Source organism: Cylas formicarius, unplaced genomic scaffold, assembly GCF_029955315.1.
Source record: "Cylas formicarius isolate icCylForm1 unplaced genomic scaffold, icCylForm1.1 PGA_scaffold_1__22_contigs__length_36826433, whole genome shotgun sequence".
In the NCBI taxonomy this organism is placed as follows: Eukaryota; Metazoa; Arthropoda; class Insecta; order Coleoptera; family Brentidae; genus Cylas; species Cylas formicarius.
This window is the reverse complement of record NW_026844264.1, coordinates 6,671,759-6,686,039: the sequence shown is the minus strand read 5'-3', so window position 1 is coordinate 6,686,039 and position 14,281 is coordinate 6,671,759. Positions and strand designations below refer to the sequence as shown.

The following is a 14,281-nucleotide window of genomic DNA, read 5'->3' as shown; positions in this document are numbered from 1 at the left end:
AGTTGAAGGATTCTGTGCCCGATATGTTATTCTTCTTATCAGCCGATTCCGTTTCGCTATTGGTCGAAATTGGATAGAGTGCGGTGAGTTATTTGTCAACTTTGCCTAGCAATTCGTAAATGCAGCATTTTAGTATTGGTCAAAATGTGACGGTATTTAAAAGTTACGCATGGTTTCAAAATTTTAATCAAAGTAATCAAAATTGTGTATTTAGTTATATGGCACCAAATCATGTGACGCATTAACACATTAATGTTGAAAAGTGAACCTAGAAATTGTTTTTTTTTTAATTAATTTGCAACTAATTTATTTAATTAACCAACAAAACCGTGCTTAAGATTGTTTGACAATATCAAGTGTTATAGGCAGCGTTACGGTTTGTATTAATTACAAAGCCGGTCCTGACTATTTGGTTATTGAACATTTTGTACCGGCGCGTCCACCAATTTTTAGAAAAGGATGCTTGAAGTTAAATTTAAAAAACCTAAATACTAAAATTCTTGTGTTTCTGATGGTTAACATAACCCATTCAAACAACTTGTAAAACAACAAGACAAAAATCGAAGTTTCAAAGCAATTAAAGCTAAATTTATATCTGCGTAGATAGATGCGGAATGACTTGGCAACGTGGCACCGGCAGATCCCGTATTTCGTGGCTCGTTTGCTACATACGAGATCGATAGAGCCCGGCCATTCGTTTACGCTTATACCTGACTTCGGTTTATGGTTTCGTTGTTACATATTGGCAAAAGTGGCGGCAAAAATGGACGAAGTAATGGAAAAAGTTGGATATCCCGTTAAGAAATTCAAAACAAATTGTTTTCTACTGGGAGTGTCAACCAAAGAAGACATTGAGGTACTTTTTTGAACACTTCAAAGATATTTTATGCTTTTTGTAAGGATTTACGCTAAATCTAAAAGCGTATTTTGAGAATTTACTCATACGAATTCTACGTAGAGGTGAAGATCTGGAGATTTCTTAATGTTAAAGTTGGTAGCCAACATAAATGTGCTTAACTTAGTAAAACTACTAGAAGTATTACTAAAACGAGATTTTACATTCTAAGGTGAACGTAAGATTGTTAATTTCTTTTACATTTTAAAGCAATCCATAATACATAAGCCTGCTTTTACTAATAAAATATTTTTTGCCATTCTTCGCTCTAAGGTCAACTTTGAGTGAATGTAAAAACATTGAAGTATAACTGTGAAGTTTTTCATGCATTTATTTACGGATAACGGACGTTACCAAATTAGGACTTGTCAAGTATTGGAAGAAATAAACAGTATTAAAGTCGAGAAAATGCAATAAATCTATCACATTGCTTGACATGGTGCAATATCTTGCAAATAAAACATGACCATTAATGTCAACCTGAATTGTTAACCTCAAATATACTCTCAACTCCACAAGACAAACTTCATTTTTCATAAAAACATTGACATCTAATGGAAGTCACTAGATTTGTTGCCCATTGCATACAAATCTCTTGGAAGAAGCCATCAGAGCTGTCTGTGAACTGTTGCAAATATGATATAGTTACATGACGTAAACAAAAAGTTTTTGATCAATAAAATCATTACCAAATTCTTTAAAAATGTTTGACTACAATTTTCCGCGGCATATAACCTCAAAATCGTGGTAGACGGTTAAACTGCCACCAACGTAAAAAAACAAAATTAGCTGCGCCCATGTAGCTATTAGATAATATAGTGGCGTATTACGGTAAAAAAATTGATGCGCCGCAGGCAGCATTGATATATTTACATTTAATGAGATACGTACAAATGCCACATCCACATCCAAACTTATTCACGATCTGTCCAACCGTGTTCGTTATCGAATGAAGCAACGTCATTGGTAAAAAACGAGATTTTAAATATTACACATGCGCATGTTAAATAGACGTTTTCAACGTTTTTTTCATAGTGAATTTTTAACGTCCTGTAACATTGGGTATTTGGTATTGGGGATTGATACAGAAAAATCAGAAAGCTACCCTATTTTAAAACAAAATGCTCGTTTTATTTATAATTGTTATGTTTTATACTGGGTGTTTTTATGTATGTATGTATGTGTGTGACCTGCTTAGTATTTTTAAATTAGTTGTCAGGACCAATGGCGACAGAGAAAAGTCTATTAAGGAGACATATTGATTAATCGTACTTGCAATTTGGTATGAGAGAGGTTTGTTGTACAGATAGGGCGGTGTCGCACAATGTATGATTTTACAATAGAATAACAGGGCGTGAAGTTTATATCAACCAGCCCAACCTAATTAGATATGGTGAAACGTGAATTCTACGTCCAACTCCATATAAGACAGCAGTTTTGAACTTTTTGAATACGATACTTCTCTATATTATCTAGAGAATCTAGAGTAAGTCTTAAACTTTTGCAACTGCTACAAAAAGGCAAATATGCAATAACCTTTTTACTTCATTCTGTGTGTAGAGTATTATAAATGAAATACAAATACATATAATATAGTTTTTTTTACATTGAAAAAAAAAAAACAATATGGGAAGCTTTGTTGTTATAATTCAGCTTAACCCATCATAGAAGTTCAACTGTTCGATTTGGTGATGTTACTTTTTTTTTTTTTAATTTTAGTTTATACTTTTTATTTTTGAAATAATAAACAAAACAATAAATAAACAAAAACGCTTTTATTTTTCACACGGCGAAGGGCGACTGAGTTGTTAATTTAACCCAGCATGTCAAAAAATCCATAAATCAACTTAAAATAAGACAAATTTTACAACAAATTACATAATTGAATAAGTAAATGAGGTAACAACAACAATAGATTAACAATAACAATAATCGTGGGAAAAAGGTAGTATTGTAGTAGTAGTAAGTAGTATTGTGGAAATAATTAAAGCAACAAAATCGACTAGGCTAATCTAGGATATTAATTAAGGAGCACTGTACTTATTATTTTATTATTTTGTCCTGTAGCTCACTGTGAAGCTGATATTAGTTTTCTCTATGATATTAACCAAAAGCAAAGAGTTTTCTAATATTTCGTAAAAGTATATGGTCAGCCTGATGGATATTATAAAACAGGTTTTATCAAAATCGCTAACGTTGGATCTCCTTTCCAGAAAGTAGTGAGCAGCATCCAAGAAACGACCAAGGTGACGTGGTCGGTGCGTTGCACGCGAAAATTCTATTCGGAAAAGTCGAGGACGTCGTTCAAACGGATCTACTCGTGCCACTTATCGACGCGCAGGAGAAAAACGACGCAGAAATTGAAACAGAAAAAATCGCGGAACCTCGACTGTCCTGCGCAGCTCTTCGTCACGGTCAAGAAATTTTTCGAGCACTCCAAATCGAAAAAACCGGCTCAAGACAAGTACCCGTGCGTTATGGAGTTCCGCAACGAACACAACCATGAGATAGACGACGAGAACGCGTTACGTCAGAGACCGGTGGGCGGAGATGTGAAACAAGACATAATAGCGTTGCTGAAAAAAGGCCACTCGGTGGCGTCCGCGTACCACACGTACTACACGATCAAAGTCGAAGAATTCGGAGACGAGCACGCGAGTAAGATGCGAGACCGCCATTTTTTCCCCACGAAAAACGACGTTGGTACCATTTGGAAGATGAACGACATGAAAAACAAGTTCGACGAATGTTTCGCGTCGTTCGCGAACACATTGACGAACCTCGAATCCATATTGCGAGGATATGACTCAGCTAATTATAAAATAGTTACTGCGGGCGATCAGTACGCGGTAGTACTGCAAACTCCTCTCATGATCAGAGCGCTGAAACAAATGTCGGAGGTTCTGTTCGTGGACGCGTCGGGATGCTGCGACGTCAAAGACCATAAAATTTACTTTTTCCTGACGCTCGCGTCAGTAGGATGCCTGCCGATCGCCTGCGTCATTTGCAGCAGTTCGAAATTAGACGTGTTCAATGAAGGAGTGAAAAGTTTACTCAACTTTTTACACTTAAGGCCCACTATCGTGCTGACCGACGAAGACATCCTTGAACAAAACGTACTGCAACGTTACTTCCCGTATTCGAAAATGTTGCTGAGTTCGTACCACGTCCTGCGATCCTGCTGGAGGTTCTTGCACTGGACCAAACACGAAATCCCGAAGAGTCAGAAACAGCACTACTACCAATTGTTCAGAGACTTGGTCTATGCTGATAATGAAGCATCACTGAGTCACGCTAAGCAAGCGCTGTCCGTCGGATGCCAGGACCAGCCCAAGTTTATCCAATACGTGGAGAAAATGGTCGCCAACATTGACACATGGTGCTTACTTTACCGGCAGTACTTTATGCTCCAAGACTCGCACTCGCTGAACTACAACGAAGCGGAAGCGATGTTTCGGACGTTCAGACTCATCAAGGACGTCGTGTTGGAGCGGACCAAGCTGTTTAACGTTACCCAACTGGCCGACTTTATGTGTTCGAGTTTCGAGGCGTATTACTCAAACAGGCTTCTCGAAATTGTCACCAATAAACGAAGTCGCATCATCGATGAACGTTACATGTCCAATCAGAGCACTGATTTGGACTGCGAAGATATCGGCAACCACCAGTATGTCTTCAAGAGCACCAAGACGGTACCCGAGCAGTATTACAAAGTCGACATGGTTACCAACATTTGCACGTGCCCTATCGGCAGTACTGGTAAACATTGCGAGCACCAATCTGTAGTCATATCGAAATTTAATATTCTCTCGCCGATGTTAACTCTTGAACAGAAGTGTGCGTACTATTACGTCGCGGTGGGAGTAGTGAAGAACAAAAACCTGTTTCTTCCAGTGCCAGAAACGGATAACGCTGACGATTACACCATCTGTAGTCCTGATTATGATAATTTCAGTGAGGAATTGGACATCAAACGCGATCTAGAGTCGACCAAAAACAAATGGATATCTTACTGCAACCAAATCATTCAGCACATGCAGAAGGATCCAGAGAAATTTGTTCCGGCGGTTAACACACATCTCAATAATGTTAAGAGATACGCCACGTCGGTACCTCTTCTGTTAAAGGGTTTATATGCCGGGTTTCCATACAAGGGTGACACTATCGATTTACCGCCACTAGTGGGTATTAGAAACAGGACCGCTAAACCGGATAATCACTGAACACTTGGTTGCTCAAGAGTCCAAAAGTGCTGAGGCTTCGAGGAATCGAAGTTCTACCTGTCACCTTGAAAGCTGTGATAAGAATCTCGCATTGGGATATGTTTTAATGACAAAATAACGAGTACTTCGTATTTTGTGAATGGCTTGTCAGGTCTCCTCCATGAATCTTTAACAACCTCTGTGCTAGCTGATCATACTTTCCAAGTGCAAGTTACCGTTTTTAGTAAGGTAACAACCAATCCTAATTATTCACGTTATATTGAAACAAGAGAATGAATACCTAGAAATAATGGAAGTAAAACCATCAAATTCAGAAAGGATGAAACTAGCAAAAATGACCCACAAAAACTAAATAATTTTAGTAAAAAGTCGCAGCTATAGAAAATCTTGATGGACTTACTTGTTGTACTATCCTCCCGCACAGATTTGGGAAATAAAAAAATAAATCTTACAAAAGCAAATAAGTTTATTGTGTTATTTAAAATACTTTATACAACAAGGAGCGACGTACAACTACTTAAAATAGCCTGAACGATATTGTTTATAATTACACGGGAATGGAAATATATTTAGTACTATAAGATTTTCCACATTTTAATCGCTCAACAAGTCATCGTCCAAGTTGATATCCTGAAAAATTTGTTTCTAAAAATCAAATCACATAACCTTCCACCATAATACTTACGGTTGTATCTATATTATCATCAAGATTAACTCCATCAAGATCTAAGTCAATATCATCATCGTCTTGGTCCAATGATGAACCGACTGTTTGCTTACTACGAGTAAAAAACACTTCCAAACTGCCGTTAACATACCACAAAAAATATTTCTCACCTATCTTGGGACGCTGGGAGGGCAGATGGTCCTGCCCCGCCCATTAAACTTTGACATTCGGCAATAACGTTCCTCTCGTGGTTAGGAGTGACCCTCAAGGCTTGAGACGCGGGCGCAAGTTTTATATTTTGACTTTCCAGCACTTTCTGCGCGGCGACTGCTTCCGACAGTCCCGGGAACAAATTTTCGTAATCCTTGGGGTTCGCCAAACTCTGTCCCGCCTTCTCGTTGGTGATCGACAGCTTCGCCTTCCAAAGCTCGATGATTTCACTAATTTTGTCCGGCAAGTATGACCGCGCGAAAAACGCGGCTTCCGGGAGACGTTCGGTAGCGATTAAGATGTCGAGACACTTTTGCAAGTCGCCCACGAGTAAGTACGAAAGAAATGAGAGGTTATATTTTTCTTCGAACAATGTACTTTCGCCTAGCGTCCTTATGAGTGATTCGTCGCCGGAACTCGTCGCCAAAAGGAGTAGTCCGCCGTAATCCTGTGCCTTTTGCATACATTCTTTGGCTGCAAAAAAAACCTAACCTCGATACACCGGTCGAGCTGCCTTTGTACAGGGTGATTTTGAAATGACATTATATAATTTAATGGATGAATCCCATGGTCGAGGGGCCAATGGCAAAAATACTAGTTAGTTGGTTTCATTATCACTGTTAACAATCTAATCGCTAAAAGTATTATAGTCCACTACTAAGCAACAACTTTAAACAACATCCGTTTGTCCAATAGTTAAATCCACCCAAATTACAAAAAAAGTTGACCCACTGCTTAAAAAAAAAACACCTCGAAAATCACTAATCGGGTCAGGGTCGCCACTAATAAACAAAAAGTTATTCACGGGAAATTGCCTATGCTCGACTAGAGACGTGTGCTCCACCAGGGGAATCTGTAGGAAGGAGAAAAAATGGGAACAGGAAAATGTATATATTTTTACAAGGAAAAAATAATCTTAAGGAGAATTTAGAATTAGACAGAACTTTAACGTGTTATTTTTGAGATGCTAGTCTGTTACGGTCCCCGAAAAAAAAGACAGTTTTTGTTTCTCAACATCAATATCAGAAATTCGACTCTCCGTGCGCACGAAAGCTTACAAATAATTAAACATACCAACGATAGGCATCAATTGATAACGGTTCATATTTAGTTTTTTTTTTATAAACTATATCAGGCGGGTGCCATAGGGACACCCACAAACACAACTTATCTGGATAACGGGTGACAAACCAGAAAGCGTCCTCCAATCGAACTCGTCGTTCTCAAAGGTCACGGACCAGAGCGTGACTCGGGGATTAAACGGCAGATAAGGGCTCAACATATGTCAAAAAAATATCGAAAAATTACTTCGAGGGAACTATACCAGGCGGTGAATCGCCGATGACGAAATGACGGTGCTTGTGTCTTCACTAGTCTCATGAACGAGGATCAGAAGAAAAGAAGCGGCCCAATGGTTTTACTGCTCCAGGCACAGCATTAAACACCCACAATATTTGGTTATGATGCGAAGACTAGATCCTTCGACAGCAAAAGTTTATCTCCAGAACCATCAGTCACGAGAACAACCGCTATGATGACCTTTCCATTTTCCCTAACAACATGAGGGAGATATCACAGGCACAATCTCGTCGATCAACAAATCCACGACCATACGAGTCCCAGTCACATCGGAGAAGAATAAATTCGATTGAAAAAAAATTCGAGACAATACAGGAAGACGGGCTGGTATATATACTGTGGGGTTTATTGGCTCTTGCAACCCTTGCTGGCTTTTAAATGACAAGAGGAAACAGGATTTAAAAAAGTATCGGGTAAGTGCAGCTGTTGATGTATAGAGGAACGCACTTTTCTGATTAAACGCCCTGTAATGTTATTGATTATTCTAAAATAGTTGTGGAGGTCAATCGACCAGGATATCAAAAACTACAGGCCCAAAATCGCCAACTTCAATTAATTGTTTACAATGTTAGTGTTAGCAAGATATAGCGGAATCTCTAAGCGAAAGCCTGAAAGAAGATCCCATACAGATCAGACCTTCTCCCCGTGCGTTGTAAGACGCTCCTCGAGCTACCCTCAAAATGTAAAAGATAACAACAATTACAAAAAGGAAGCAAGCTATAGTCGCTTTCTTTAATTAAACAATATGACGAAATTGACAAAGACCATTTAAACAATTTTTTATTTTCCCTGCGCATCCACCATTCATTAAGGCAATGAAAGTTGAAAAGTAGAACACAATATTAAAGGATTTAGAAAAATTCCAGTTCATTTAGCTACATTGATGACAATTGAATGCAATTTTCATCAAAATCAAATCAATGAACTGCAATTTATTCGCAAACACTTTTATTTGATGCGTTCCACAAATTTCCTCAGAAACTTTTAGTTGTACCCAAAAATAGCTACAATAGGATCTAAACAAATATTTCTCAATCGGTGATTAGGCATACGCTTAAGTGTTGTGCGAATTGTTTCTGTTTTAACATTATTCGATGATGATTCGTCCTTTACAACATAGCTGGCGCGGCAATTATCGAACCGTAAAATCCAGTGACACCTTAATGGTCTGCTGTTATTACCTAAGATGTAATGTAATTAAACTGTATATTTTTAAATAATGTAAAAAAAAATGATGAATTTTATCCGTTAGACAAATTTAAACTAACCAAAATCATAGAATTAGATTAAGTGTGGATTAATGTAAAAAAAATGCTTTCTACTTATGTACTCATAGTTTTGTGTCCTATACTTTTATTTGATAATTTTGTTGTTACTGAATAACTTATCATTATCATTGTTCATCTGTTACATTGTTTATCTTGGAAATTATAAATGTAGGGCAAGAAACTGCCGAAGTATTTAAGCGATATTTGGGATGCGTTTTGGGATACATTTTCTAAACAAAAAATTCGCCATAATCATGTACGGAATAAATTGCCTAAACAGATTTGGGGGGGGGGGGGGGGCCCAATTTCACCCAATTATATGATGTCAGTAAAATAACACCCTGTATAATCGCGTGTGACAATTGAATACGCATGTCAGTCGTTGATGTGCGACTCAACTGCGAGACATGAGTGTTGTTGGTTACTTGCAACTGTTGTGATATATTTCAGCCAACCTTCTCACAAAACCACATTGGCATTCACGTTTAGTGGAACAGTTTTGAAATATTGTCTAAAATGACACCCAATTCTAAGTCACCTCGACAAAATTAGGAACGCAGCCCAACAAAAAGACCATTACCTAATTGAAGATTATTCGTGGATGCTGCCAATTCACCCAACTGGCTCCACTTTTGGGGATTGTTGGCCTCCTGGGCCAACGCCCGAGCCATATTGAGGTCCTCGAGCGCGATGGCTAACTCGAAGCGGTGTTCGGGATCCGTGCTCACCGCCAACGCCTGTTGCTTGAATCCCTGTTTCTCCAAAAAGTGCGCCACCCGCGTTCTGTGCTCCTTCGGGATCGACGGCAGCACCCTATCGGCGGTACCAAAGTCCCTACGCATCACGGCCGTTTGATACTCCAACACGGACAGCAGCAACTGGTAGCTGACCACGTTCAACTCCTTGTCTGCCAAATAGAGACGGTCGTCTTTCGGCACGTAACCCAAGACATAAAGTGGCCTGTCCAAGTGAGCGATGGTGACCAATTCTCCGCCGACGAAGTAATTGATCCGGTTCACCGCGTTGGTGTATATGAAACAGTCGCCCACCCATAATCCCGTGCGCACGCTCTCGCTTATCTCGCCAAGGACGTCGAAAGCGGAATCTACGCCATCTTCCGCCACTTCGTTGTTATCTCTAGCTTTCTGGACCTGCTCCGCGTCGTACGACAAGATAAAGTAACTGTCCTCGGTGGCCAGACACACCAGTTTGCCGCTGTCCGCCCAGTAGATGGCGCGCGGTTGAATTTCGATTCTCCTGATCAGCTCCAGCGTTTCCCAGTCATAGAAACTGAGTCCCGTGACCGATTTCACACCCAAGAGATAACCGCCAAATATTCCGTCGGCGCTCGCGTCCGGTTTGAACGTTTTTTTCTCTTTGAAATTTTTAAATATCCGAATGGTGGACACTGACTCGCGGATGGCGTACTCGCTCGAGTCTTGCGCCCACACGAACTCTTGCGCACTGCCGAACGCTTTGTTCCTCAGCGCCATTGCGGTGTAGATTATGTACTCGCCGTCGCCGCAGACCACCACGAAACGCCCGTTGGGATTGTGCTGGATCGTTTGGGGGTAAATTTCGCAAGCGCCCATGTCTTTAGTGGCCACCGGCAACCGCTCGCCGTCCCTGATTTCAGCACCTATGACGAGAAATTAGTTTTCACGTGGTACAAACACATATCAAAAGGGAACAAAAAAGTAAAATTTAAGGCAATAGTTAAGAGCTGTCATAACATATGGATCAGAGGCATGGCCAATTAAAAAAGGTACAAAGAAAACAATAACTAATGAACCACTTAGGAATATGTACATAGGATGTCTCTAGAAACACTCCCAAAAAAAAACACTGGCTCGGCCACCAAAAGGGCTAAGGAGACCAGACAGACCGTGAAACCATGAGAGAGATAAAATAGATAGAACAAATTGAGAAACATAGAAAAAGCAAATCGGAATATGTCAAACAAAGTTATGAATTGATCAGTGTGCCAGTAAGGGCATCGAATTGCGATATTGGAGAAACCCGCGGCCCTAAAAATAAAACATTTTTTTTTTATTTTAAAACTCGATTAAAGCTGAGAAAAGTTGAAACCATTTTTGTTTAATGCTCTTTGTTCTATTTCTTGGGGTCGGCTATAGATCGTGCTATAAGAAACGCGATTGTGATTACTTACCTCACCACTAGGTGGAGTTTTCTGAGATGTGCGCAAAACCCAGTGTAAACCACATCTAAATATCTTTATTCTAAAATCGGAATTCTCAAAAAAAAGTTGGATTTTGGGAATTTTTTCAGTTTTACAGGTTAATTTCTAATTAATAACCAATAATTAATGTCTAATTATCTCTAATGTACCAAATAAAGAGCTAATTTATTATGTTATGCTAATTTATATTGTTTCAAATCAAAATAAAATGTTATCATTTATCTTCATTACTTTTTTTACAATTCCTTCAAAGGGCACCAAATTACCTGACATTTTTATGTTGTGATATGCTTAGCAGTTCTCAAATATTTAGTGTTAACCATTATTTTTTCATATAAAATCACTAACAGAACAAGGTCACTAATTAATTGTTGGAGACTAACTAATTTTTATAATTTTTTAAGTAATTAATTTTTTGATTTTAAAAATTTGTTTAATTTTGTAAATTTGAGATAATAAAACATTAGTAACAATCTGTAAAATGGAAATATTTATGTTAGGTTGGGATAGATGCGATTTTCACATGGTTGTTGGGCCATTGTTTGACTATCTAATGACCTCAAAAACTCATATCATTCTATTTATTCCTAATTCAGAAAATTAATATTTTTATAATTATATCCTGGTGGCAAAGCAAGCAACCATAATCGCAGCAGTCTTAGCACTAGGGAAAGCCCTTTTTAAGGACTTCAAGTTTATTAAAATACCCAGCACTTCTTTGGGCCAATTCACTTAACAATTTTTTTTTTATTTCTAGTACTATCTGTTTCCCTAATACAGTACCTTGTCTTCCTTATTGGGACGCCCAGTACAAATGTATATTGAAACTATTGATTCTTCTCCACTCATCCCAATAAAAAGCTTTCTTGGCTCTGTTTTTGCATTAATATCACTTAAAAAATCAACTCCTGAGGTTTGTTAACTTATTTCGAAAACACCCTGTATATTCTTTTTCAAGATATGATAAGTGCAAGAGAAACTATGCCAGCTTCGGGTCGATTTAGGGATCATCCATAGGCCTAACAGAAACACTGCCCTTAACCCAGTTAAGGACTACATTATATATAATAAAGATAAAATAATTTTGAAAAAAAAAAGCAACTGCTTTATATTAAATTAAATTATAATATCAATGTATTTTTTATTATTAGCAAAGTAATTAAAGCTAACAAGACGTCAGTCTACAATTCTATTTCTTTAGTATAAATGACAAAACTAGATAAATGTAGTGCTTTGTATACCTAAATGAGACTTCACTACTCCACATACCAATAAATAGACTATAAAATCCATCAATAACTGAGATGGCGATTTTTGTCGGTTAAAAAATAAATTTTAATATAGTGTGAAAACCGACAAACAAGACATGCAAATACCTTCAGGCAAAGCCTTGAGGTTGGCCTGTTGCAATTCACAATGGCGGGCCCAGATGATTTTACCGCCGCTGGCGTCCATACTAACAGCCGGCTCTTCCCTACCCACTTTCACCAAAATGCTGCCTTCGTCATACCCAATCGCTACATTATTTGAACCTTTGAGACAACTTATCGTCCACACTCTTTCAAAACCATAATTTAGACTACTCTCCAGACGGTGTGTGTTTGCATGCCACACCCTTACGGTGCCATCTTCGCTACCTGAGGGATATTTTATTTTAATTAACATTTCGCTACCTACACAAATCATTTACCTGTTAGAACCACTGGCAGTTCTGGATGGAAACACACAGCTGTAACATTTTGGGCGTGGCCCTCCAAAGTCTGGACGCAAGTTTTGTTCTGGTAATCCCATATTTTTACTAATCTATCATCCGCACCGGATATTAAATAAGGCTTATCCCCTCCATGATAATAATCAACACAATTAACCCCTAAAAAAAATGTTCATAAGATTCACAAGATGAACTTAGGTTACGATGAAAAATTAAAAATCTAACAAAAGAATAAATAATTCTGAAAGCACCTAACAATTTTTAATAGATAATAACTAAAACTTTTCATCTACATATTTATGTAACAAATACAATGAATGTAAACATTTAAATATAAAGCACAAATATTCAATATATAAATAAAATCAATAAATGTATTTTTTTGAGAAAATTATTTGGCAACAGTTTCCTTATTCCTGATCACTAAAACCCAAAACATTTAGCCATTTTTAACCTTGAAGTAGACTTTAAACGAAGACAAGAGCCGCTCTATTTGTTAGTAGTTTGTAGTAGCCTTTCTATATTGCATGAGTCTACATATAGAAGGGTAACCAGAAAAAAAATTAATGATTTACTGCATTACTTTTTGATTTTTTTTTCATTTGTATTTTTTATTTTTCTCAAAAGAAATTTGATTTGATAGATACGTACAAATTAAAATACTCACCTTTTTCATGCCCTTCCAGTGTGAAATTTGCTGTCTGCGATCCCAGTTGCCACACTTTTATGGTGCGATCCAAGGAAGCGCTAGCAAATGTGTTATTATCCTTTGGATTAATTGCTATTTGCATAATATAATGAGAATGACCCTCAAACACCTGTTGGCAAGCCCAAGATTTTTCCCAATTCCAAAGTTTTATGAACATGTCATCTAAAATATAAACCGTGATTCCCTGCAAGTCTAAATGTCTGAAATATTTTAAAATCAACAAAGAATTCAAAATTATTGGGACTTGCACAATGGGACATGTATCTTACCGCTACTGGTTAAAATGTAAGGTTGTGTTGGATGCACAACAATAGACCTAACATAATCAGAATGTGCTTCAAACTTGTGGACTCTCTCCAAGGTATTATAATTAAATACTCGTATTTGCATATCATCTGATCCGCTTATAACCCAGTTCTTTCTCTGAACAAATTTTGCCGCTCTAACTGGCAAATCACACACTTCGAAAGTTTTCAGAAGCTGTTGGTTTTCATGATTAAAAACATTTATTACTCCACTGTATAGGGAACATAACATCCAGGGTTCTGTAGGGTGTAAGTCTACGCATTTTACCCTGTCCGACCGAGCAGTCAGTTTTCTTTTTATATCTAGTCGGAGAGGCTGGAAAGCGAAATTTATTAGATACATATTTTCAATACAAACTTCTAAAATACCATGGTCAGTCGTCTTTATTCAGAGGTATTTAGGAAGCTTATTACCAGGCTCAATTTAATGACACGGACTTATAAACACATCACCATTTCTATGTTTTTGACATAACCTCTCTTTCAAATGACGTGGACACTTCGATTGACTTTTTACTGAAGTTTGCTTTTTTTTTTCGTTTATTGAATTGGAGTCTTGGAGCATTTATTCAAAAAATCTTGAGGGATCTCGATATCAAAAAGAGAACGTAGTCAAAGTTGATCAAAGTACCCTATTTTTAAAAACACAGTTTTTTAATCCATTATTTGTTAGGATCTTATACGTTCTTGACACAAATCCCGAATATTTTTTCCAGTTTGACTCGTGCTATTTG

The 14,281-nt window shown here is 37.8% G+C and overlaps 2 protein-coding genes across 2 annotated transcripts; one reads left to right on the top strand and one right to left on the bottom strand.

Moving 5' to 3' along the window:
- Positions 1 to 693: 693 nt before the first annotated feature.
- On the top strand, positions 694 to 5,427 carry LOC132696883 (uncharacterized). Its single transcript, XM_060661980.1, has 2 exons — positions 694 to 856; positions 3,109 to 5,427. Exons 1-2 carry the CDS (start codon positions 764 to 766, stop codon positions 5,116 to 5,118), a joined length of 2,103 nt encoding a protein of 700 aa, XP_060517963.1. The 5' UTR covers positions 694 to 763; the 3' UTR covers positions 5,119 to 5,427.
- Positions 5,428 to 5,566: 139 nt separating this feature from the next.
- Positions 5,567 to 14,206, bottom strand: LOC132696882 (coatomer subunit beta'). The gene is made up of 9 exons (XM_060661978.1): positions 13,917 to 14,206; positions 13,512 to 13,863; positions 13,201 to 13,404; positions 12,513 to 12,692; positions 12,199 to 12,459; positions 9,203 to 10,261; positions 5,956 to 6,469; positions 5,804 to 5,897; positions 5,567 to 5,748 (listed from the first exon to the last, which is right to left on the bottom strand). Exons 1-9 carry the CDS (start codon positions 13,917 to 13,919, stop codon positions 5,713 to 5,715), a joined length of 2,703 nt encoding a protein of 900 aa, XP_060517961.1. The 5' UTR covers positions 13,920 to 14,206; the 3' UTR covers positions 5,567 to 5,712.
- Positions 14,207 to 14,281: the final 75 nt, after the last annotated feature.

Coding starts and splice junctions, on each gene's coding strand:
- LOC132696883 (XM_060661980.1), top strand. CDS start 764: ATGGACGAAGTAATGGAAAAAGTTGGATATCCCGTTAAGAAATTCAAA. Junction 857..3,108: donor CAACCAAAGAAGACATTGAG/GTACTTTTTTGA, acceptor TCTCCTTTCCAG/AAAGTAGTGAGCAGCATCCA.
- LOC132696882 (XM_060661978.1), bottom strand. Junction 10,262..12,198: donor CCTCAAGGCTTTGCCTGAAG/GTATTTGCATGT, acceptor TTCTCGTCATAG/GTGCTGAAATCAGGGACGGC. Junction 5,749..5,803: donor ATGATAATATAGATACAACC/GTAAGTATTATG, acceptor CAAATTTTTCAG/GATATCAACTTGGACGATGA.